At 37.5% G+C, this 27,981-nt stretch overlaps 1 protein-coding gene across 1 annotated transcript in view; it reads right to left on the reverse strand.

Moving 5' to 3' along the window:
- The window catches only part of LOC117326713 (protein kinase C-binding protein NELL1-like), a 101,127-nt gene extending 88,367 nt beyond the window's left edge, over positions 1-12,760 (reverse strand). The window contains exon 1 of the mRNA XM_033883436.1: positions 11,681-12,760. Within this exon, the coding sequence (XP_033739327.1) occupies positions 11,681-11,747 (67 nt within the window). The 5' untranslated portion in view covers positions 11,748-12,760. The remainder of the gene's footprint in view (positions 1-11,680) is intronic.
- Positions 12,761-27,981: the final 15,221 nt, after the last annotated feature.

Below are 27,981 nucleotides of genomic sequence, written 5' to 3' on the forward strand. Positions count from 1 at the left end.
CTAATCTAATCAAATATCCCACTGTCCATCGTGTGTACGCTTCGCCATAGGAACCATGTTTATACGAAAACAGTATTGATAACATATGTCGAAAGGCGAGTAAAAAGAAAACAAAAACTACTGTGTATATGATATGATTTAAGGTGACAAGTTCATCTTAAGATCAAGATGTTTACTGTAATTAAACAAATTAAATTAATAGAAAACGTTCAGGGAATTAGGATATTTATACTTTTAGAAATGGAGCCACGTTATTTGTTGTTTTTTTATGATAATGAAGTATTTCGGCCGAGCCTTACTGGAATTAAAATTTGCTATAGCATTACATGAGTGATGTATTTGGCGTAGTTGGGGCCGGAAAACAACAGAATCGTCTTAAGATGGCGTGTTTCTGGGTGTGGATGCCACTTAAGATATTTATTGTTTGTTTCTTGTCAAACAAATAGCCTACCTGCCAAATTGTTGAGGTAAACCGCTGTGTTAGCAGGTAATTCTGATACAATACCGACATGGATGAGGCATTCGCCGGAAACACCCACATGCATCAAGACGTTCTGTTCATATTTATTTCAATACCGGCGTAATAAATATTCAAATATTTACAACCCGTTGTCTAAAGTAATCGGTAAACAAAATCTTCCCTCGTTTGTAAATAAACAACTGATAACATGCGCCTTGAATTACTCAATTTACGAGTGACGAAGATAGCGATTACGCACATTCACAAGGTAAAGGCACCAACTATATTATAAAGCCTCGTTTTGATTACTCTTACCTCGCCTGTTATCGGTAATCTTCGTTTGTTATCGCGCGAACTGTTGACTTTGGTCTAATTCAATATTTTTGATATTTCACACAAGACAAACTATCACAGTGGGAGCACTTGGATTATAAAATGTTTACAATGACTGGGAGACTGGCGATTTTATCAGAAATTTACTGGAGTCGTGCTAGCCCTCGGCCATGATAGCCATATTATCATACTCGCCGTCGACAGGGCCCACCGCAAACCAGTGTACAGGGCCCAATATAACAATACAATATTACAATAGAACAATAGATTTCGACGTCACCAAGAACAATGAAATCACTTTTAGGAACACGCTGATCAGTGAACACACCAACAATTGCTTTTTAGTATTAGGACGTCATAAATGATTTAATGACGCCACGGTGCTGGCTCCGTAGTATTTTTTTGCTTTGTTTTAAATTGTTTGTTTGTTGTTTTTTTTTTTTGGTTTTTTGGTTTTTTGGTTTTGGTTTTCATTTAGGCATTCGGCAATCGTCACTAGGCCTGATCTGATATAATAAATTATAGAAGAACCCTGATTGAAAATATAAATTTGGAAGCATGCATCTCGAGTGAGTAAGGTTAATTATTAAGATTATTAAATCATTATTCGGGAAGCTGAGAAACGGGCCAGTCTATTCTGTCCTGGTTGTGTCCTTAGGTAAGACACTTTACACTTTAGCCTTATTGCTCTGGATGGCAAGTGACGGCCTCGCGTATTTTGTTAAGTGGTGTAGTCACCAACTACTACAATAAGACCCCGCTTCAAAATGACCCTGGCTGTTCACGAGGCGATAACCCAAGCAAATAAACAAACAAAACAAAAACACAATAAATATCAGCCTGTGATATTAAAATTTAAAATTGTTACAAAAGCATGAGCATCAAAAAACGCATTTAAATTCCTGGTTGGTATACTTACGAAAGCCTTTAAATTCCTAACTGACAATGGAACGATGATGCGAGTTCATATTATTTTGTGCCGTCAAAAGCGTAACCAAATATTACTTGGCAGGGTATGATAGCACACACTCGATTTAACTTGCCGGATACACAGCCAATTCAATGCAGTTAACGCACCTTAAGACGAACGCCAATAATACGTCTGGTTATTTCCTACAATAAAAGTGACAGGGTTTCACAATTAAAACTTTCCCCTAACATCCTCTCGATAACACAAGAGGAAATTTACATGGAAATAGTTTACATGAGTTGACATGTTTGGCAGTCAACACACATTTTCAGAATTATCTTCTTTAAAAAAAAATCAAACTATGCTAATAATTCATAAATGCTTGGAAAGAAACCATTGTTGCATGTTAACCGCACAATACTGCCATGTAATCTTTTGTTTGTCTGTTTTTGGTCATTTTTTTTCGTTTTTGTTTGTTTTTTCCCCACAGGTTTCAGAACAAAAGATGACGACGCATTCATGAAGGGTGCGTTCTATTCAAAATCAGCAGAAAATATCGACGTCAAAACGAAACCGTGATTCTAGCTGAAAATCGATAAAACGAGGATAAAATACGAAACTAAATATATATCTGCATGGATACCTCGGAAAAACTAGAAGAATTATCTATCCGCTTTACGGCAGTCATTACGACATCTATCGTGATAACGCGAATCCAGCATTTCATTGTTTCTTTAATCCGGAGTTTATGCCGTTAGTACGGATGAAAATATATCCGCGACCTTGGACACAACTTAGTCGTGTGATCGACTAATTGGGCCTGGTAGTTACCCGCTAATTAACCACTAATCATTCGCATTTGATTATCCAATCACAGCATACAACATTACTCTCACACAGCAGTTCCGATATCAGAGAGGTGGAACTGAGAAGAGGGACACTTGAGCCATGTAGGTGACACATGGTATCAAGGGGAATAAATGGGCGTGGGAAACGATTAGCTTACAATCAATTATAGACATATATGCTTTTTATATTCTTCTAGTAAGGAAATATTCGCTAAATTTCGGTGACTACTTTCTAATCGTCTCCTTACATATAAAGATGGGATGCTCGTTAAACGGGCAAAGTCAGGGTAGTTCGTCAACATCCAGTCTGTATTAAAGTATATATGGACCGTGGGTCATAGGGAATTCATGCCAAGTCCCTATGTTGTATGCTTGGGAGATTTATATCGAGCTTTGACAAGAATTTGGCGACCGTTATGATATTCTCACGGACAACTGCAATTAATCTTACTCTACGTTTCTTTGAAATATAAACTACTTGATATATTATGCAAGCAGATGCTAGTGTTATTTGACCCAATTACCAAATCTCGTGATAACGAGACTTGGAAGAAATCAAATCACGCAGGAGAAATATAATGTGGATATCGTCTGCTCTTGGTGGTTTTTTCAAATCACGCGTTGTAACTAACCTTTTGTGTAGTTTGTTAAAGATAATGTAAATACCAATGAAAATACCTGGTTAGAACTGTCGATGGTTTTCAAAGCTCCATTTTCTGTATTTTTTTCTTCCCTTTTTTCGCTTAATGAAGCGAAATTTGAATAAGCTTTGAATAGGTCAGAAAAAAAACACATTTTAATTTGAAACAGAGCAGAGCGAATGAATTTTAATAACGCAGATTGAAGAAATACTAATTTGATGCAGTTTTGACCTTTTTTATCTGGTCACTATCGTTCCTTCTAAAACACAAATAACTAAGAAAGCAAAAAAAACAAACAAAAAAAAAAAAAAAAAACCGCTATAATTGACTTTTAATTCGCATGTGAAAGAAAATCAAGTGATTTTAAAACAGGTGACCAGAGCTTAAATTTTATTTAAAAGAAGTTTATAAAATTTCTTTCTAAAGAAATCCCCCTTTCTACTTTGCTGGTATACACACACTTTATTTTAAAAGTTCAGCCTGAAACACTTTCTAAAAATAACTCTCGGTTCATAACCTTGATTCATAAACAATGTATAAAATTACGATCATGTTGCATGTACCTGCTAATTCCGCAATCCGAACCGTCTGTGTACCAGGTCACGGAGCGGACGCGGATTGAGATTTAGACACTTCGCTACTCATAGGATTACGGGCTATTTATTTAGCTTAGTTTCCCGGAGGAAGTTTACGAGAAAGTGATGAAGTTATATTTATATATATATATATAAATATACCATGGACATAATTGTGGGGGTTCCCTAGCTCCCAGAAGGACGGACGGTAGATAGGAAATAGAGAGGGGGAGAGAAACTGTACTCTATGACCGCTAGCGTATTGCTACTCAATAATGTGCTATACAAAACAAAATGGCAGGTCGAAATGCATGCACGTTCTCTCATTACCAAACAAGACAGATAGAATTCTACAGGTAATGGGGGGATATCCAGAAAGTCCGGAAATACAGACGAAAGGCACGCGAATATGTATGTCGAAAACGCGTATCATGATAATAAGAAATATTAGCCAGCATCGAGGATGAGCCGTGTTGGACCTCGCCCAAACTCATAGCAACTGTTACATATATACTTTACTAGTATACGTATCCTTACAATAATTCACCAAATGCTTCCCATTAAAAAAAAAGAGAGAGAAAAAAAAACGATCATATTATATTGTAACTAAATTTATCGTTCAGCTTGTGTACGCTAGTCAAGATTTCCAGTGCAACATTTTTGTAAGGTGAAGTCATGCGAGTATGAACGCAACTCGTAATAAAATGCATATTTATGCATGTTAAGGATATTGTATATATGTATGTAACACTGGAATTAAACACGATTGTACACATTACTGTACATACATATGTACATGTATATCTCTTGATTTGCATGTACATGTATGTTATTTTCCAGACAGCGGTACTAAATTATTTAAAATTGTGTTACGAATTTTCCTGTATACAAGATTGTTGAGCTCTGATTAATGGGTTACTTATTTTATTTATAGGATTGTGAGATATGGAGCTTTTATGTGGCAGGGTAGTTAATCATAGAATGAGAATGAAGTTATATACAATGTGCGGTCACCCATTCCAAATATAACAAATTGTACCAAGAAAGTATTCATTCGATCCGGATTAGTAAACAAAGAAGCTACACCAAGGGACAATAATGCCTATTTGTAAACAATGATGTCAAAAACAACAATTCGAACTTTAAATTAATGAAATATGTTGAAAAATAATCCAAAGAAATATTGACCCGAATATCCTTAATAAGCATGTGAATATTAAGGCCAGGCGTTCCGGAAGTTTAGTAGCGTTTTGTGCTGAACCGAACGCACCTGCCATATGTATCTTCTTCTTGTCAATGTAGTATTCGTTTTTAAAGGAACCGCGAATGCACAGTCGGTTAGAGCGCCGGCCACATAACCTCAGTTAAAGATCCAAGGTGTGTGGTTCAACGCTCCCTACCCGTGTCGGTTTGTGTTTCCCGGGAAGCTGAGAAACGGGCCGGCCTGTGTTGTGGTCGTGTCCTTGGGCACAGACACCTTAACCTAATTGCACTGGATGGCATGCGACGGTCTCCCGTATTTTGTTCAGTGAAGTAGTCACCAACTACTACAAGGTGACCCCGCCTCGTTATGACACAGGCTTTCAAGGGGTGATAAACCCAGCATGGAAACCAGCTAACAAATCCTTCTAAATTGAAAACCGGAAGTGATACCATTCAGGGAGCGATTTTTTCGTTTAACAGGTGTAAAATACAAAAATACATGTAAGCGTATGCGTCAAGTTGAATATGATAGATACAATATATACTGTAGCAAATGTAACTTAGGTTAATGGTTATGCAGTATTACCAAATCAAGCGAAATGATTTGCATACCACAGATTCTAGTGTTAAGATGAAGAGGTATTTGAATGGGTGGGTTCGAGTACAAAACTCTAGCTACAAAGAATCCTATCGCCATATGTCATCATTCTTATAGAGTTTTAGTAATGGTTGTATTCGAATGCACCTTTTGACCAGAAATATTACTCTTATGTATATTTTCACATTTCAAGGGTACAATTTGGAAATAAAATGTGGAACCCTGATGTTCGGAATGAAGTTCCACGTGCTTTACAGACGAGGAAAAGGCGTTATGTATATATATCAGAGGGCAATACGTAGATGAATACCATATGTAAGAATATACGGGAGGCTATTTTAAGAATATTTTATGGGTTCAGTAGAATAGGATAAATTATATTTATTTTAAAAATCGGACCTTCGAGTGTTTGACTTAAAACATAACCAAATATTCACGGAAAACTCTTAACAAGAATATCCAGGTTGGCCTATTTTCGAATTTAAACATTTTAAATGAACCACGTGTACAACGAGTACCAAGGAAAGATGGAACCAGAACGAAAAGGTATCTTTATTTGAAATAGATTAAAGAAGGCACCGTGGACATCTTCCTCGGAATAACTTCACGTATCGGTTCATCACTGGTTTACTTCCAAATACGTACCTCTACCGTTCCATACAGCTGTGTATACATACTGGACTCGAAACTGATTAGATCTAAAATCGATGTACATTTCAAAATAATCTTCGGCACACTTGACATAATGCTATGATAACATTAAAAGCCGTTAATGTTGAAAATTTACATTTGGTTTAAGTACCTTGAAATTTTGAGGCAAATTTCCAACAACATACCACTCTTACATATTATAAATTTCAAATCCGAGGGAAGGGCTAGGTTTGTTTGACATAAATGATAATTTTATGATGGATACTCGAAGTCTTATGAATGTAGTTTTCATGTTTAGAAATGACATAGGTGTAATATATTTTTAACGTCTGTATATTACAGACCTACTTGATAACTACTGTCTTACCAGATATTATACAAGGTTGGTGTAATGCACGTGCATTCTCAGATCTATGATTCATACGACTAGGTTTTGGCGAGGCCAGTATCCAGTCTTAGGTATACTACACAAGTAAGACTACTGTCAGATCGAGAGGATGAAGTAAAACATATATGTGTAAAAAGTAGATTTTTGGTACAAATTATGCTCCAGTTCCCGCTATCACGCGCGTCTTAGATTATCAGGGAAGAAACAGGTCGTAGAAAAATCGCGCCTTTTATTGGCAGAGTATCGTGATGACAGAATTAATGTGATGACGGATGGGCCGTGAGGAAATTACATCAGGAATAAGCAGATATCCTATCTTTTAAATTCACAGATATGGTACACGTATAAATAGGTTTAAATCTATATATTTGATTGTTATGTAATTCATAGAGAGAGTTTGCTTGTGTGTGTGTGGGGGGGGGGGGGGGGGGGGGGGGGGGGCTACATAATTACTGGGAGGGGGAGAGGAGGGGTCATGTCATGTGCCCGCCGACAACCATATTCAATTGTCACAAAATTTATGAGACAGTTTATAAAAAAAAATTTAGGTGACAATATATTTTGCATGGACCTGATGCACCTAACTACCGAGGAGAATTTTAGATCTTTAAGGCGGAAAAAAAGAAAGACAAAAAAACGAAAAACTATGACCGCGTGTTCTAAAAATTAGCATTTCGTTTCCTTGTCGTTAAAAAATGATTTTTAAAATATCTATTTCAATGTCAAATATTCCAAACGTTTAAACCGATTTAACATAAAACAAATAATAATAAAAAAAAATCATACTTCCTCCATCATTGCAGCTAATATATCATCCACGTCTTTGAACCCTAAAACCATATTAAGAACACATTTGTTGAAAGACTTAAACAGTATGTCTGCGCCATGGTGTTTTCCTTTAATCTTTGAAATATTTATAATTGACCTTGACCCCTAAGCGATGTACCAGACGAGCGACCTTGACCTTGTATCATGCAGTGATATATATCCATTTGATACAGAAGGACACGTGCGCGCGAGACGAACAGCTGAAACAACGTTAATGCATCGGGGTTTAGAGAAGATACCAATTTTTTGTTGGAAGATAAAACACAGAAGTTACGTACTAATGCAACAGGTTGCTATTTTATAAACAATAAATTAGATTTTATTTCTTTAGAGAATTTGCTGACGAATCGACAAAAGCGTAAACAAGTATACAAGTGTCAGTAAAATAAATATGAATGAAGATTAACAAACATAAACACCTCTAGCAAAGACTGTCAACTTAACGATAATTTAAGCTGGGAATATTTAACTAGTCAGATTAAAGAGACGTACAAGTTTTGTGTAAAATGGTGACGCGCTAGATATTGGAGAATTGTAATTGACAAAGGAAAGCCGGACTGAGTGAGAATCCGGAATGCCAAGACTAGCTATCTATAAAGTAACGCATGCATTGCAACTTTACATCATCCCTCTGTTGGCGAGATAAACATCAATATAGGCGTAAATACGTAGATAAACTAACCCACGAACAGTTTCTAATTGCAAATTGCTCGTATATTAAACGTTGTGAACTGATGCAGACGGTTCAACTGGCAACCGCGAGGTGAATCTTGTAAACTTCACATGGCGTTTTACACACTTTGATACACAGGTGTCCCATCCTATATATCCCGGGGGGTGGGGATGCTATGTATCCAGAACTCCGTGACGTCCTCTGGCGGATAAAACACTATTACTAGCCGTGAATGTAAAACCATATGTTTGATCTCGTAAGTGAGACTTCCGGAAACTTAATTATAGGATATGATGTTCAGATGTACACGTGTTGTAGGCACGGAAGATATCTCTTCGGCTATCAGTATGGAAACAAATTGTGCAGCATATTGTATACATTAACTCGTTATGTCTGCTCGATGATATTGCAGACTCACCATGATTCAATGACGATTTCCCTCATTGATGTGTAAAACGCCAGGTTGAATCCTCCTCCGCCTCCCCTTCCCCCTTTAACGCGGCGTATTGCTAAATACATTGCTTGCTATTGCCGCTGTGTCAGCATCCCACCCAATACATTGGCATACCTAGACTTCGATAAACGGACAAAACTCTTCAAAGCGGTAGATTAAAATCACAGACTTATTTTGGACAAAGCAAGCAAAAAAACCTCAGCCAATACTTTGCTAGAAAATCTATTGCCGCTATGTCAGCATCTTGCTCAAAACTCCAATACAGTGGCATACATAGACATCGTTAAAAAATGACAAAAATCTTCAAAACGTTAGATCAAAATCGCATACTGATTTTGGAAAAAAAAAAAACTCGCCCAAATTTTTGGAAAATCTTAACATGACAATTCAAATTGCGATTTTGGAAGAATGATTCATGGATAAAACCGGAAGTATATTAGCAGTTTTAATTAAATCTAAAACCAAATTAATACAGACTTCCGGATCTTCACTTAATTAAGGGAAAAGAAAGCCGTGCGAATTTTGCACTCAGTAGCCGACGGTTAAACAATAGCATTGTGGATCCCGTGAAATACTGTCTGGCTGTGAATCAAAGCAATGTGAAATTAGATCATAACATCTTGGCTACGATATTAGTTACCATGCCTCTAATGATACCATAAACTCTACAGATATCAAAGGAAAAGTTATGAAATATGACGAAAATCTTCAATTCTTAGTTTCGTGAAAATTTACTATTGGAAATAATATAATTAGTGGTAAATAAGAAGAGAAAGGTCTGTACTCCATGCCTTCTTTCTTGATGGGAGTGTGTGTGGCAGCTAAGACCGGAAACACTGAGAGCATGGTAAATTGAAACAAGAAATTGGATCAGCGAGTATTGTCTTCAAAGATCCTGAGGGTGATAAAACTTGCGTTATAAATATTTGAAACATATTTTTTTCATTCATAAATGAGTATAAATAAAATGGCTATATATTCGGAGTATTAAGTTAATTAGTTTTAGCATCAAGTAGTTTTATATGTATCAAGTTTTTGTCTCGGAGGGTCGGGTCGGGGATGAGGGGGGGGGGGGTGTACAGGATATCCGAGTGTAAAATTAACAAACTCCTTTGGGATGGCACTCAAAAGTATTTCAGTCCAAGTTTCCAGAATTCAAGAAATTCGCATTCACAACTCCACGATATGCTAAACAATACATTTACCTACCCCCTGCAAAATAATGCTACATCGGGTCCTCAGGAATGTTTTTTACTTCAAAGTACAAACCAGTGTACGCCACAATCATGGGTGATATAGATACAAGCCGCGAGCCAGAATTCTGTCATTGTAACAAGTCAAATTGATCTCCGGCCGATACGTGTACATCTCATCTTGTTAAGTGCAACGTAGACAGATATGTCGTATATTTAGCGGTACGAAAGTTATAAAATACACAATACATGTATATATACCGCCAGCTTTAATATACCAATATTAAGATTGACATTGGGAATCCATGATTTGCTACCCGAAAGCTGCAGAATGATTTCGTTTGTCACAATCAATATAATTTACTGTATAACGTATTGTTTTGTTTATGTTTAAGTTAACGTTCTATGGACAATACAAGTTATTAAGGGCCAGATTTATGACGTAATATGCCATACTCGGTTATGCTTCTAAAGCAAACAAACGCATGGAGAAAATTCAGTAAATTTTGTTTTCATTTTTGTTCCCCTTTCCGTGTTTAACAGAAACTATTTACTGCTATATACTAAATAAAAACAAACATATCCTTATTTGCGAGGTTCTTACAGGAAGCATATAAGAGGGAAAAGGGAAAAAAATAATCATGTTAAAAATCCAGCCTTCCTTTCATTCAAATTCATTAATGGCGATGCAACATTTCCCTGAATTCTATTTGTGTATTCTTATGTAAAAGCAATTCTACATAAAACTATACATCAGTTTTTTTTTTTGCTATGAAATCGGAGGAGGCACAGACTTTTACGTTGATCAAGCTGCCTGATCCCAGATCTACATTAGCAGGGACGTACACGGCTCCCGCTTCTTCCTTCGTATCAAGTCATTTGTCAATAGATGATGTTTCAACGTGCTACCTGAAGGCAAGGAAGCCTCTCGGGATTCAAGACCGCTTTGCGATGATTCCAGGCATGGCGTTGGACGACTATCGGACCACTTTACGTCTGGCTCGGATGTGTTTTGCATACACTTGTGTTGACTGTCGTTGATCGATTTGTATGTACATTTATAGGATCTTGGGTCACAGATGTCGTAATACGGCTGTTCTGCAGGTCATACGGAGCGAGATTAATCTAGTGTCGCTCAACGCTTTTCGTATCTCCCTGCTAATTATTTATCACATAGTAACATTATTTTCATATCCCAGACCATCAATGATCTGCTTTTATTAATATGTAAACATATCTGGCGTATCAATAGATGAAATACATTCTTCGCTGTTTTGTAAAGCACACAACGACCCATGCGAAGCCTAGTATTAAAACCGAAGCCGTTTCCGGAACGTTCTGCCCGTTAAATAGCACATTGGCAAGGAGAGAGCACTTTACATTGGAAACTCTCAGATACATTAAATATTGACCTACTAGAGTAAAATGAACACAAAGTACCATTCATGAAATATTGATATATCTTCTATGCAGCAAATATCAAATTGATTTTCTTCTTCGTAAAATCCATGTAACGCCTGCATCGAGATAAATTTATACAAATCACGCCGAGTACAGACTCGAAACATATACTGAACAGGCATATCTTCCTTTTAAATTGTAAAATAGACTCGGATTTGATGAAACAAACATTGAAACAATATCACTGCTGGTGCGGGGTGGCCAAACAGCATTGTCTAATTTTCAGATTCCCTTAATATTATGTTTTGATACAACTGGGCCAGCCACAGTAACGGAATTTCTGCAACCTAGCTTAAATTTGTTCAAAATATTATATGAACAGACGGTTTTTACAATATCATGCATTGACAATTTATACATAACTGTACATCATGCAAAGAAAATAAATTAAAAATTGACAATTTTACACATATATATACAGAGACGAAAAGAAAAAATTATCATGGAATATTAAATATACTTACCGTATATTATTAATCCGAACAGAAGCACCAAAATATGCGCGATCTTATTGTGTCGAGATGGTCCCATGCCTTTTCACAGTACAAGAATTTGGCTGGCGAAAGGCACCTTATAACACACATTCTTCTGGAAAATTGTGACCAGGTCGGTGACGGCTGTCGACTTGACTCCGGTACCTGGAGCGCGATGTTGTCACGACCCCTAATCGAGAAACGATCATCACACTGGAAGAGGACCTCGAGAAAAAAATAAACAAATCAACACTTCAGGTGAAACTTGTACAGATGAGATTATAACACAATATTTAAAAATCCGATTCCAGAGATCGTAGATGTGAATGTGATTGGCACAATTAAGGTTGATTTCTAGCACGTGTCGAGTTTGGTCAGACAGGTGTTGCGGGAATACCTCCTCGACAGGTAAGTTTCCGGGCGGTCCCCACGTTGGTGGGATAAAGTATTTATTATATAAGTTTATGGTGTCTCTACTAGTTGAGATAAAGCTATTCAACCAATTAGAACACTGGTGCTAAATCCCGGTAAGTAAATATACCTACATATGCACTGAATGAAAATATGTTATAACTTATTGAAAAGAATTACAAATGTGCGACAAAATATTCCTAGTAGAGATGATTCCGGAAATAAATTAATCCGACAGTTCTATTACAATGTGTTTCGAAGCCATATATGTTAATCCTGTATCGACAATGATATTCCTGTTCGGCGAGCCGATGTCTTCATTCATAAAGTAACGGAATGCAGGAATCACGGTCTACCTGAGCATTGTAAGAATGGACTTTCTGTTCAGCTTCTGTAACACTGTGTATTGGACACGGCAAGACCAGTAGGGCTTTTACCCAACACAATTCAGACAAAAATGTATTCATTTAGATCCTTCAAAATCACTTGCCCGATCCTTTCCTAATCGTGTAAAGATTCCAGTTGGAGAAACGCGAGAAGAAGATAACATTAAGATCTATCTATCTATCCCCTTGTCGCACGAGCAGACGACCGACTGTCAGTGAGCAGAAGGGATGCAACTACGATCGCGTGCATCCCATAGCACCACGCGCTCTCTGCCGGTGTGATCAGTGAAGTCGTCTGCTTGCCATACTATGGCCGTTTCGATAGACACCGAGGCAGATCACCCGCATCAGAGCGATGTTCCAATGTTCCTCAATGATGGGGTCTAGCCAGGCTACATAAGTCTCGCGCTCACAACTATACAGACTGCGCTACATACACAGACACATATGCTGACTGGAATCAGAGGGATTAGACGTTTCAAATAAGATCTGTTTTCCCTAAAACCCCGACCAGGCCAAACCCATTGTATATACATTGATTACGTGGCAATTTTAGGAATGTCGGCTTCATAACCGGGTTTTTATTAACTAGAAGTTAAAAAATATGAAAGCTTGAACTAAATAAAAAAAATCAAAATTTTAAGGTTTGTAATTGCATCAGTTTCATTTATTTAATGGAGACGAGTCGGCGATCAGCTCATAAACATGCAACACATTTTTGAATATTGATAATATACTTATTTTTCTGATAATTCAGTCATGGAGGAGATTTTTTTCGGTGATTTAGTCATGGAGGAGATTAATTTTCTGTATTTTATATATATATATTATATATATATATGAATGTTAAGGTATACACTTAAACAATATTACCTATCTTTAATCAAAATAATTGATAGTTACGATTACGTGTCTAAAACACGGTAAGAAGCCCAGCTTTTACAAATTATGATGATGTCGATTTTACCCGTATCGCATTAGTTTAAGACTGAATGAAGATTCTTTGCATATGAATATAATTACAATTAACAGTTTTCTGCTGAGGCGACGAGGTACATTTGAATTAATTAGCTCTTAATGTATCATCAGTCACTATTTCCCTTTATCTTCTCCTTCCACCTCTGTGTCTCATCTACCTTTTCAACTTCGGTGAATGATTTTTAATATTTAACGCATCTCAGGTTTTCAAAAGCTGCCACAGTTCATTGGACGTACACTGGGCTATACCGGCCCTCCCTCACTATCTGGCACGTGCTCACGTGCGGGATAATGAAGTAAGCGAACCCTGGTGAACTCTTTCAAACTAAATGACACCACAGACCCCTGAAACTCATCGCCGTTCACACAGGTTTCCCTTTTGTGTTTCTGGTTTTTTATAATTAAATTTGATATTTTCAATCCTGTTCAAGAGATATATATAGATAGAGAGAGAGAGATAAATATCATAGTCACACACGATTTTTATGACTTTACTGAATAATTGTAGTCTGATTTGGTAAAGTTTTCAAATTTCACCGCCTGATATTTATATCAGAGAACACACGTTAAAGGGCTTTGAGTATTTTTTTTTTTAAATTGTTTGAAAAAAATAAATAACTAAAAAATAGATAAATAAAATAAATATATAAATAAATAAACTTAGAATATGTTATAACTTAAGTAAAACGGACGAAGTCATAATAATATATTGATTCCAGCATCTGTTTTCAATGTTAGCCATAATCCTCTGAAAGTTTAAGGTGCGGTACCCCATACACCGTGGAGTGAGATCATAGCCTTGGCACTTCATTTCATCATTATATATTTCTACACAGAAATAAAGGATCGTTTAGAGATCCCTTCCCCTTCCTCGATTAGTGGTAGAGCGCTAATCACCCCCAAAGGATGAGCCCAATATAGACAGCGAATAGGGGTCACCACCACCCCCCTCCCCTCCTCCTCCTCCTCCCTCCTCAGGTACGATGTACTGGTTGAACGAGACCAATCTGTTGTGTTCTGTGTGAAATTGTGTGGGTGGGACGAGCCAAAATCAGATGAAGCGTTATATCTGATGCCCGTCTGTTAAATTAAATTGAACATTTATTTCGTTAAAAACAAAGTTGTTCACGTATACACTGGTGCACTACCAGCCAAGTAGTCATTTTTCTTCTTCCGGAAAATACATTTCCGGTGAAATGAATTATGGGATTAATTAAATAGAGCTTATCTTTATAATAACTGTTTTCTTAGAAGAATGTGTATTGTTTAGAACATCAGATCTGTGACGTTACTCTAACTTACCTGTTCGTAAAGCCAAAAGGTATACAGAATATCATGTACATGTACATTATTATCTTGTCATCTGGGAGAAATAATCTTCTTTTGATAATAATAATAAAATAAGTCATAGTTAACATGAATCGCCATGTAAAATCTTTTGATGTTCATGTTCGACTTACAGTTACGCGAGGTTACAAAAGGCTAATCCCGGGGGGTGGGGGATGTGGGTGGGGCCTGCCTTATTGGAAAGGGTAGGTCACAATAACACCAAAGAGTTTCGGAATACTGTCAAGTCTCTGCACACGTGCGCTATCGAACTTCACTTCCGGTCTCTGTAGAAAGCTGTGAACGTAACCCCTAGAGTATTAATTAATGATGAGATGTCTATGGTCTTATTTTCAGAGCTCTGCATTGTTGGTCGATGGATCATAATTAAGTCCCTTTTGGACGGTGTTTACTTTAGGGGCCGTTTTATACTCCAACGACACTGAAATGGCCGATTGGGTCTGTTCTTTTCAATGTTCCTACCACTAACGCAGCGAAAAAAAAACATTTGTTATTTAAATGATGTTATGTAATAAGTTACAATACTGTTTGCAGGGGACGCGGTTTATATAAATGAGACATATTTTCACACCATTCATGTGGTATGAAATATTTTCACACCATTCATGTGGAATGGAATATTTTCACACCATTCATGTGGTATGGAATATTTTCACACCATTACATTACCACAGCTTTATAAAGCTACTCTATACCCTCCCAATATAAATCAAGTTATCTGACCGCTGTTATCATCCTTAAACTGCTCTGATGATGACGTCATGCTGTGAGTGACAGTCACAGTCAGTACAGCGAAACTCACACGTACTGTTGAAGGTGGACAAACTAGTGTCTGTGCTGCAAAACTGGGTCAAACAAAATAAACTCTAAATGTCAATCAAAATCGAGGTCAAACCTAAACCAGCCGAACATCGTATTGATATTCCAGTATTAAGGATATTCAACGGCCAAACTAGCTGTAAAATGTGGTCTGACAAACTGTCCACAAACTTCATTCTGGGATATAACCCACGTTGACGAACGGGTGTCTCAAAATCTTTCCATTTCCGATCGGGAATCGAACCTCGGCCGCCTTGGTGAAAGGCGAAACTGTTACACCATGAATTTCGTTTTAACTGTCGGTGAATTTCTTCTAATCGATTCATAAGTACTGTTAAGCTATCCATGGATTTCTGTCTATTTCTTTTTGGACCGATTTATCCACGGATTCTGTGTCAGTACCGTTCAGCTGTACTACCGGAAAGTGTAACGGTGATGCGCCTCCTCTTTCGTTCATCACTGTCACATTAATCTATAAATAGATTGCACGTCAGTAATGTTCTATCAGCTGAAATTGTATTTCTGTTCGTAGCGACACGGATGTTGATATGGTTTGATAACACAGGGCCTAACATATTAATTCTACGTGGCTTAATTAATTATATACATATGTAAGATGAAGTTGAAATATATTTTAACATGTATACTTACCACTTATATGAAGACTATAAAATATATCCCTTAATTTCCACAGAGGTACGTGATTACCACACAACTGTTAATTCTCCGTCTGACTTTACACTCACTGCGAATCCTTCTGAATTGGAAATCACAGGAAACGTTTCCTAAAAATAGAAATGATGTCCGAAATTTCGTCATATCCAACAATAGTTTCCCCAGACGTAAATTGTTCTACCGCTGTGATGTAATCCGATACAGAACTTGTCGCCATGACAGTAAGCATGTTTGAGTAAAAAAACTCGTGGGGGGTTCCCCCTTCCAATCACACGTGTGTCGGCCAACTTCCGGTAGATATCAACATTCCAAACTTGTTCGAACATGTACGAGCGAGTACGCCATCGCAGATTTTTTTTCCCGCAACCACAACAGAAAGTTGCGTTGGTGGAGAAATGCATGTATGTATTTGATAATTATATATATAGCGTAGATCAGGAATCTGCTTGTTGTGGCCTTCACATATGAGCTGGTGCAATATTTCATTCTGGATGATGGTTTCGTTCTAAATAGTCTGACAGACTTGTTAGGCGATAATTTTTATGGTAAAAAAAATAAGTTTATAAACTCTTTGTCTGAGAAGGTAAACAAAGGCCTACACATATTTTTAACCAGTGCTGAAAAATTCATTTTCTATCATGTCCTAGGAGGACTAGATAAGAGGATTATCAAAAAGAGATTAACGCTCCCAAACGAGGTTGACTGCTATAGCAATTGTCCACAGCCCTCCTATACCTACACTGGCCACCAGCCCCTCAGTTTTTGTCAGAATTGCTCCACTAAATTCTAACACTAAATTATCTCCCCCTGGTTTGAGAATCAGACATCCCCTCAAGACCAAAATCAAAGACCTCAATTTAATTTATGATTTTAATAATCTACAGACAGGTGGCCAGTCTATCCTATACCGTAGATAGAATAGTTCCACAGCACAGGGACCCGTTACCCGAACCCAACACACAAGGACTTGTATCGTTAGGCAACCGGCCGCGGGAAGGGTAGGGTGTCGCCAAACAATTCTGATAGCGTACAAACTGACGGAAATTTTTGATGTGTACGGTTTCAATTATGAAATTTATTTTCTTTTATATTTAACTACAAAATTAAAAATTTAGAAAAAAACACGTGTTCATGAAATTGACCCGGCTGGTATATGACGTGTCGCCTCTCTTTCACTTAGGGAACAAGGTCAGACAGATTGCAGAATGGCGCGTGTCGGATTTTTTTTTCGACATAGCCGTATGATATTCGTTTGTCCCCGGAAATGACGCGACAGGTGGCGTTACTGGTCAAGATGAAGTATGTGATTGGTCTATGTAGCGGTAAATGCAAAATGCAGATATGCAGTTAAAAACGGAACAAAGTTAAGATTGGATGCTAGCTGATTAAGTGGATGCATCTTTTCAAATGACACATTAATAAAATTATATTCCTGATTGAAATGCAGTCGTATTATACACCAAAATGATTCAAACTGATATCATTTTGTTATCTGTGCTGAAACACATTAGTTCGTTCATTTATTTCACCAGCAGTTTTACATTATAAACACCAGCATTTAAACTATGCCGTTTATCTTTTTTACAGATATTTCTTGTTTAAATCAAAAACTGTATATCCTGGAGACCTATATATTCTGTACAGATAGTAGAAATCATTTCCTTGTTTTTCGTATTTGTTGACCTTTTGTCCTTTGGAATACCTGACCTGAAACGTTTCATAGTGCTTCCTTATGACGGATCGTGTTGCATATGACTCTTATCAAAAATATTCAAATTTTAAGTGGATACTATGAAGGAATCCTGGAATGTTGTCATTACTATCCCACTAAATGTAATGACCTAGGTAGGACAGTTTTATATACATGTATGCGTGGGGGCTGCGATAGCTCAGTCCGTTAGAGCGCTGGTCACGTAACCTCAGGTGAAGACCCGAGATGTGTGGTACGACGATCCCTACCCGTGTCGGTTTGTTTCACAGGAAGCTGAGAAACGGACCCGTTTGTGCTGTCGTGGTTGTGTCCTTGGGCAAGATAATTTACCCTACTTGCTCTGGATGGCATGTGACGGGCCTCTCGTATATTGTTCATTGAGGTTGTCACCAACTACTACAATGAGACCCCTGCCTCAAAATGACCATGACTGTCCATGGGTCAAAATTTCATCCTTCTAGGATGAATTATTTTATTTTGTATTTGCCAGGTCTGTCATTTCCTCAAATGACCCCTCTATAATGGGATATCATCATTTGAAATCGAGACGTTTCGGCCGGTGATTTGAAGTTTTGCGTTAACGCTTTTTGGTACAAAATATAGTGATGAGCATTTCCAAGACGGAGCTTTATCAAACTCCGAATCGGTAACTATCGTTAACATAGGATACGTTTGAGATGTTGGACAGAATTAACTCTTAACGTTTAGCCCATAGTTTGTTTATTACAATACATATTCCTTATTTTCCTTTAAACTACATTTTTCAGTGAAATATCAGAAATTATCAACTTAATAAAAACTATAATCACTGCTTATATCATCGCTAGTGATACTTTATTTTGACCAATCAGAACGATGCTTTCTTTTTACTGCATTGAAAATCGCTGGTGTTACGTTTTTGTTTTTGTTGTTGTTTTTGTTGTTGTTATTTTTCGGTTCAGATCCAATCGAAGTGAAAGTATAACAAATATGCTGGGTTATTGCTAAAGCAATACATGTCCCTCCCAGCCCCCGCTAAAAATAGTAACAGTGACCTTGGCCTTGACCCAAAACAAATCTGAAACTCGATCCTCATTTGTAGCTCCTCATACAATGTGGCACCGTCTTATTGCCAAGCTTAACATCACAAGGTTAGGTAACAATGAAACCTGATAGAAAATTTAATGTTTTTCCATTTAATTTTATATATAGTTCACGAGTACGCTGTCACGCTCGTGAATTATATTATTACTCAATGAGAACTATTGAATTTAACATATTTCACGAGAATGCTGTCACGCTCGTGAATTATATGATTACTCAATGAGAAATATTGAATTTAACATATTTCACGAGTACGCTGTCACGCTCGTGAATTATATGATTACTCAATGAGAAATATTGAATTTAACATATTTCACGAGAATGCTGTCACGCTCATGAAATATATTATTACTCAATGAGAAATATTGAATTCGACATATATTTCACGAGAATGCTATCACACTCGTGAAATATATGATTACTCAATGAGAAATATTGAATTTAACATATTTCACGAGAACGCTATCACGCTCATGAAATATATGATTACTCAATGAGAAACACTGAACTTAACATATATTTCACGAGAATGCTGTCACGCTCGTGATGATTTCACAACAGGAAACCACTCAATAAGTCTATGAGTATGAAACTAACCCGATTAAAATAGGAAAGATGCCAATATTTATTCCATTCTGGATTTAAAGCATACACACGCCTCCAGAAACCAAAAAGTCCAGTTTTTGTCGAAAGAAAATGGCCGGTTGATTTTGACACTTTCGTGATTCACGTCAAAATGTCGAGGAGCATTCTTGGTAATAGGGTGTGGCTATACATAAAGCTTACGTTAGCGTGCTGAAATGACTGTGTTTAAGTAATTTGTGGAATGCATGAGAGCGCGTGTGCAGGTGAAGTATCTGTAACAAATATACCTGTAAACCAACTGTTGCTTATGCACCCGCAAAACGCATAATAAGCGTGTATCGCTATGCAGGAACTGTGCAGGCATAAGCGGCCCCACTCGAGTTAAGTTTCTTCAGCTGCCGTTGAACGCAATCAATTTATTGTAAAAGTCACATAAAATTATCGGCATCATGGCTAGGAGATACGCCACATAAATTATGCACAAATTATACAATGTTACATGGCTCCGGAATGAAAGCAAACAGAAATTTATGACCCTGAAAAATATTCCAGATAGGCATATGTTGCAGGTTATGTAAGCTGTTTGAGAATTAAGCATTTACAAAAATGCCCCCATTAATGTCGACTTATCTTTTCGTTTCTCAATAACGGAATAATTAGAGAAATATTCCGTAAATCATCAAAAGTAATAAAAACGAAAAATCAAAAAAAAAAAAAAAAAAAAAAAATTTACGATATTATTACACAAGATTTGTTAATGTAATATTTCAACAAATAGACCAATATCATCGATGTTTACGTATGTCTTTTACATGAAAAAGCAAAATTCATATCTAATCGAACATTTTGATCAAAACTTTTGGTTTCTTATTAGGAGATTTAATCTCTGGTCCAAACTAAAAGCAATTTGATAGAAGTTAGCTTGTATTAATGTTGTTGGCATGCTAAAGTCAACATTTCTTTTCTCAACGCAGGGCTTGAACTGTGGGTGGAGGGACTTTCATAATGGACCACCTTCAATCTCTCGGGCGCTCTTTGCTCTGTACCTCGTTGAAGATTCTAGTTCCTGCATCACGATGCTGCTCGCTACTATCCGATTGTTTAATTTTCCATTAAAATACATGTTTCCCTGCAATGTTGGGTTAGATTGGTACTTAAATCCTCTCGCTGCATTTTCTAAAATCTATTTATAAACTGTTTTTACATGTTAAGATAAAGACTTAATTTTTCATTGAAAATATCCCACGGTCACCCCTTACCCACACTCATTATTACAATTATGATAAATCTTTTGAAATTTAATGTAATGTCCAGCTTATCTTATCAACCCCGTAACGATATCTGGAGAAACCTCAGGGGATGACCGCCACTTCGCTGTGTCCCGCCGGGAGGGGGATTAACCATGGACATCGCCCCCACTTGACAATTGCTGGACGCGGTAACATGGCCACCGTCTCGTTTGAAAAATGACATTGAAAACTGTAAGGAAATTATCTGTACATTTATTTTTGATGCTGTGAAGATAGTTTTATTTTTAGCAAGTTGATATTCCCACGAAACACTCAATGTAATTGAAGTGCCTCATTTATAATATCACTTAAATATGTTTGTTATGGTCGCTTCACGAGCCAAACATAAACGGAATATAGATATCTTTAGAAAAAAAAAACTATAATATTCCGAGATCAGTGACCCGAGGTCGATAAAAGTGTACTGTTATGGTAATCCGTAATCCGTTCGGGCCTTTCCGTAGACAGAATGACGAAAAGACCCGAGCAGTTTTCTTGAAAACTACGGAAAGACCCGAATGGTCTTCATAAGATTAACATACAGACCGAGTTGTTTTCAAAAGAATAATGAAAGGACCAAGTTTCGTCCCGTAGAATAACACAGAAGAGCACTATGACTTTCCGAAGAATAACGGAAAGAACCGAATGGATTTCCGAAGGATGACGGAAAGGCCTGCATATTGTTTTCCATCTCTCTCTCAGAATGACTGGAAGACGAGTAGTTCTGATGAACGTTTCTCCTTTCGACTTTATCATTTTAAGGTTTTTTTTATTTTTTATTTTCTAGTTGAAGTATATTGTGCTCTGAGCGTGTTTGTCAATGCAACTAAGATTAGATTTATTTCCCGCCGACGCAGCCCGTATTACCGATTTTTCTCGAGATGAATTATTAACGATATTTACCTTTAGCGGAGTCGGTCATGCAAAATTTTGTCTGTGAAGTAATGCAATTCGTGTATAGTTTTCTTGGCAACTGTGACGCCTTCCAGTTGGTTTGCCTGATAAAAGGGAATATTGGACAGGATAAAGTACAGACCTACGGGTCCTGTCTGAAATGTGACAGCTAGAAAACTGCAATGCAGACTTGCGATTCTAAACAAGGAATGCATTATCAGCTTTCGTATTATATGTTCAGCGAAACAAACCCCTTCCGCTTTTGTTTTGTTCATAGGTGTTTAACTAAAAGAAAATTAAATCAGTTTGTTACCGATAGATTGTCTTGTATTAGTTCGTGACAGACTCAGAATTTAGTTTCAGACAAATATCTTGTAGTTAACCCAGTTAAAAAGGACAATATATAGTTTTGATAACTAGTTGATTGATATACCATCCTGCGACGAGAGGTATGTTTTCAACACGTGCATACTAATTGTACTCTTGTGGGATGTACTTTGATAATCAGCTGTTTAGAGTATTACATTTTTTTGTTAGTTTGTTTGTTTGTTTTTGTTTAACGTCCTATTAACAGCCAGGGTCATTTAATGACGTTCCAGGTTTTGGAGATGGAGGAAAGCCGGAGTACCCGGAGAAAAACCACCGGCCTACGGTCAGTAGTAACTGCCCCACGTAGGTTTCGAACTCGCAACCTAGAGGTGGAGGGCTAGTGATAAAGTGTCCGGACACCTTAACCACTCGGCCACCTCGGCCACCGCGGCCCCCTACGAGTATTGGGTAAATATTGTAAAGTCCCGACCTCTTGATTATAACAGAGCATTTTGTCAGTAAACAATGGATTCTCCTGTTTCCTGTTACGTAGGCATAATAAACCTAACACTCACTTTGTTATACGTTTGTCAGGTTAAATTCCACGTCAAAACATCACTCTGTCAACACACATTACGAAACACTTTCAAATGCAGACATATTAAAACCGTCGTTATGCAATAAGGCTGCACGTTCTGTAGAAAACGCCAACGGTAGAAGAGATATAGAGACAATCAGACGATTGGTTGTTGACATCAATCTTGTCAAGATACCACAACCCCATTTTTTTTTTGTTTTTGTAAGCGTTGTCAGAAAGAAGCATTGTCCTTGGATTACAAGGGCAAATTCCCGAAATGGCGCCATGAACAAGAGTTGAATTGAACACCGGTTTACAAACAATATAGATTAGGTGTGTAACCTTTTACTATCGAATGAAATTACATAATCGTAATCATTTAACTCAAGTTCTTGCTTTCTCCCTTCCGTTTTTGTCTTTCCTTCATTCCGTTTTTTCCTTCATCACGTTTTGTCTTTCCTTCCTTCCGGTTTGTGTTTCCCTCATTCCAGTTTGTTTTTCCCTCATTCCAGTTTGTGTTTCCCTCATTCCAGTTTGTGTTTCCTTCATTCCGTTATGTTATTATTTTCATGATGTTTTGTCTTTCCTTCATTTCGTTTGTTTTTCATTCATTCCAGTTTGTTTTTCCTTCATTACGTTTTTTGTCTTTACTTCATTCCGTTTTGTCTTTCTTTCATCCGGTTTGTTTTTCCCTTATCTGGTTTGTTTTTCATTCATTCCAGTTTGTTTTTCCTTCATTACGTTTTTTGTCTTTACTTCATTCCGTTTTGTCTTTCCTTCATCCGGTTTGTTTTTCCCTTATCTGGTTTGTTTTTCCTTCATTCCGTTTTGTCTTTCTTTCATCTGGTTTGTTTTTCCTTCATTCCGTTTTGTCTTTCTTTCATCTGGTTTGTTTTTCCTTCATTCCGTTTTGTCTTTCTTTCATCTGGTTTGTTTTTCCTTCATTCCGTTTTGTCTTTCTTTCATCTGGTTTGTTTTTCCTTCATTCCGTTTTGTCGTTCTTTCATGATGTTTTGTCTTTCCTTTATTCCGTTTGTTTTTCCTTCATTCCAGTTGGTCTTTCCTTTATTTCGTTTTTAATTCATGCCTGTTTACATGCCAACAAGGACAATAAATGTTGTATTTATAACAGGTCACGTGGGGTTCAAGAACCTATAAGCATATTTACCGATGACCTCAAATTAGACAGAGGTCATCGATTGTCATCGCTACCAGGTCACTCCCTAGGTAGGGAGTTATTAAAATGCGGCCGGCCACTCCGTGGGAGGCTATAAACATGGGCATATCAACGAGCCCCTTCAAAGACATTGCTCCACACACGCTGACAAGTTATTGTCGTACCAATTAGGTTCACCGCCCGTGCGCGGACATGAATAGGGTGCGTTCGAACACCCCACTCTACCAAATCGTCCGCCCACAAACCAGGCGATCGGGTCAAACTTGGTGAATGGAATTTATTGTTGTATGACTGTATGATCGCTTTCGTTCGTGTGTGCTAAGAAAAGTACAAAATGCAATTGACAACATGCATACTCAGTTTCCGAAATATTTTCATAAAGTGGGTTCATGACATCATACACAAAGGTATTTATCTTAGTAAACATTCTGAATCAACACACCTATCAGGAAGCTTATGTGGTTAAAAGATTGTAAATCAAATAGCAATATTGTAAACAAGTGTTGTAGACGTGCTCATAACAAGAAGAATAACGTTCAGAATTGTGGGCACATAAACCAATGAATCATCAGTTTGTGTGTGTCAGTTTGCATGTCGGTGATTCTTTGTCTCTGAATGTTGGTGTTTGTCTGTCTGTGTGTGTGTCGGTGTTTATCCGTGTGTGTATGTCGGTGTTTGTCTGTGTGTGTCGGTGTTTGTCTGTGTGTGTCGGTGTTTGTCTGTGTGTGTCGGTGTTTGTCTGTGTGTCGGTGTTTGTATGTGTATCGGTGTCTGTCTGTGTGTTGGTGTTTGTCTGTGTGTCGGTGTTTGTCTATGTGTCGTTGTTTGTCTGTGTGTCGGTGTTTGTCTATGTGTCGGTGTTTATCTGTGTGCCGGTGTTTGTCTGTGTGTGTCGGTGTTTGTCTGTGTGTGTGTGTCGTTGTTTGTCTGTGTGTCGTTGTTTGTCTGTGTGTCGGTGTTTGTCTATGTGTCGGTGTTTGTCTGTGTGTCGGTGTTTGTCTGTGTGTCGGTGTTTGTCTGTGTGTCGGTGTTTGTCTGTGTGTCGGTGTTTGTCTATGTGTCGGTGTTTGTCTGTGTGTCGGTGTTTGTCTGTGTGTCGGTGTTTGTCTGTGTGTCGGTGTTTATCTATGTGTCTGTGTGTGTCAGTGTTTGTCTGTGTGTCGGTGTTTGTGTGTGTGTCGGTGTTTGTCTATGTGTCGGTGTTTGTCTGTGTGTCGGTGTTTGTCTATGTGTCGGTGTTTGTCTGTGTGTCGGTGTTTGTCTATGTGTCGGTGTTTGTCTGTGTGTCGGTGTTTGTCTGTTTGTCGGTGTTTGTCTATGTGTCGGTGTTTGTCTATGTGTCGGTGTTTGTCTGTGTGTCGGTGTATGTCTATGTGTCGGTGTTTGTCTTTGTGGTGATGTTTCTCTCCCTGTGAATAACTCTCTGTTTCAGCGTCCTCTGTGTAAGGTCAATATGGGTCGAAGCTTCCGTTGATGTTTGCCTCGGAGGCTTTCGGTGTTTTTCCTAATTGATTATGAGATTTAAAGCCATAATGTGACTAAACACGCTATTTCCACACGGTCATACATATGGCTCGAAGTAGGACAGATCGATGTTGAGGAACCGACACAAGAAACAGATGATTGGACAAAATTAACTTTCCGTGTTACCATAAGAATTCTGTAATTAGGCCGCAATAACTCTCTCAATCATGTACACAATATCTTTTTTTTATTTCAGGCTTTCGGCTATTTCAAGGAAATAACAAGGTTTCAGCTATCTGGAGCCGGTACACTCCAATTGAGTGTTGAAATCCGGGTAAATAGTGCCACATTTGGTTCCTTTCTTTAGTAGCTTGTTTTCCGCTTCCGGTACTTTAAAAACTGTCCATGCCTATACAAGATTAGACTAGTCCCTGCCTCGAAAATATACAAATTTGAGCTAATGAACTTTTTGTCTACTGAATACATGTAGCTCCTAGGGAGAGATAATTTCGTGTAAGAATTTATCTAGGACATTCTTTACAAAAACCTCAGGTCTGGTAGTCAGTCTAATGCAAGACATCTTCATTAAATATTTGAATTAGTTTTGAAAATATTTACTTTATCCAGATATACAAATATAAATATTCCATTTGCAAATATTTGTGATGATTTGCAAGTGCAATGCAGTTTTTGGGATTCCTAACGTTTTTACAGCTACTTGTAAAATGATTATTTGTAAAATGATCTTATGATTTAGATTAATCTAAACAATGGATGACTATGACGAATCGGACTGCTGAAATATTAAAGCCTAGCTGCTGTTTGCCATCTCATGTCACGGAGATCTGTACAATTGACCGCTGAGTTCGACAGACATCATTTCAATGTTATGATGTGGCGAGAGAGATATCCATCTTCACTCGTTTTATACACGTAAAACAAGGGGAAAGTATGAATCACGCGGTATCGATATTATATCAATGTCGCTGTATGTATATTGGACACGCTCTATATGTCAGCATTACCAGGAACGTGTTCGATACCACCGGCCTCAGACACGATGGAAGTCATTAACGCCGCCTGTTGGGCTCCTAATGGTATTTTAACCGTCTGCGGTTCTACTGTAAAAGTTTTAATGGTGCGGTGGCCTAGCAATATTCCTCGATGCGGAACAGGTAATATATTAAGAGTGATCAATTTAATATATACCTTTAAAATACATCATGTAATGATAATTACAACTCCCAACAGCACAAACAGTTTTGACAAATGAACCAGGTATCATTTCGCATTTTCTGAAGTGAAACCAATGCAGCGAAATTAAATCCCCTCGAATATTACTGAATATATCCAACCGGTAAAATAGGAGATTGGTGAACCTTGATTTTGTCAAATGGTTTTCGGGTAGATATCTTCGTGGTTTGAACGAAGGTTAATTTAGCGCGAATTTAAATCCCTCACTAATATTAACAACCGTACAACATATATTTTTAACCAATAAAATATGGATGAATTCTGGCTTTTATTACTCAAGCCGAGCTTAATGTAAACCAATCTACATGTAAAAGTCATTCGAGGTAAGGTCAGAAAAAAATAAAATGTCAAGGTCATCGTTAGACTGCAAAGGTCAAAGAAATGTTACGATAATTTATACCACTACCAGGATTAAGCCAGCCAGGGTAAGAATTTATTTTATATATCAAAGTCCAACATGTTAAGCTCAAAGGTCAACTTGGCGAGGTCATGTGAAATTAAAGATATACAAGGGAAACATCTTTTAAAAATACATTAGCAAAACAATGTATCAGTATTTGTACATCGAAACACACACAGCCGCTTGAGGAAAATGCACGAGACATCCCGAACAATATAGGATTGTTGCAAGCTGCATGTATACATATAGATATGTCGGCGTAATCCGAGGGTTTACGATAAGCCCCCTCAGACTGTGCAGACAGAAGACGAGCAGTCACCGATCGATTGATATTTAATCGAAAATGGAAGCTCAGCATCTGATAAGTACAAATCGGCCTTATCTGATTGAGCGAAATAGCCACCACGAGAAGTGTATATAGCTGCTAGGAAAATTAAATGAAAAACCCCGAGAAGTAGATGGCAGATTACCCGATTTAAAAGGAAGGGGCGTGAGGGCAAAAGGGTAAATTTGTCAAAACGAGTACATATTTTTAAAAACATTGCCGCATTGCAGATTGTAGTCAGACAAATACGGAGAAAATGCAACCTTAGCAAACATGGGACTCTGATTTATTGAAGCGCAGTTGTATGAAATCGAATTACATTTGGAAACAAGTTCTTAAAAAACAACAACAAAAAATCCCACAAACTTACGAGGAACATAGAAAGCGACTAAATAAAACAGAATGTCGTAATTTTTGGCGTCAATCTGCGTATAACAAATAGGAATAAATTAACAAAGAAATCTTTCCGAAAATCGTTTCAGCGTTTGGCATTTACGTAACCAAATTCCAAGAAAGGGCTGGAGTTCTTGTGGTAAAACCGTGTTTTATCGATCTGAAACTTGCTTCTATATAGGACTTTTATTGCATGCTAAAAAGGAAACTGTGGT

This window comes from Pecten maximus, chromosome 5, assembly GCF_902652985.1.
Source record: "Pecten maximus chromosome 5, xPecMax1.1, whole genome shotgun sequence".
Classification (NCBI taxonomy): Eukaryota; Metazoa; Mollusca; class Bivalvia; order Pectinida; family Pectinidae; genus Pecten; species Pecten maximus.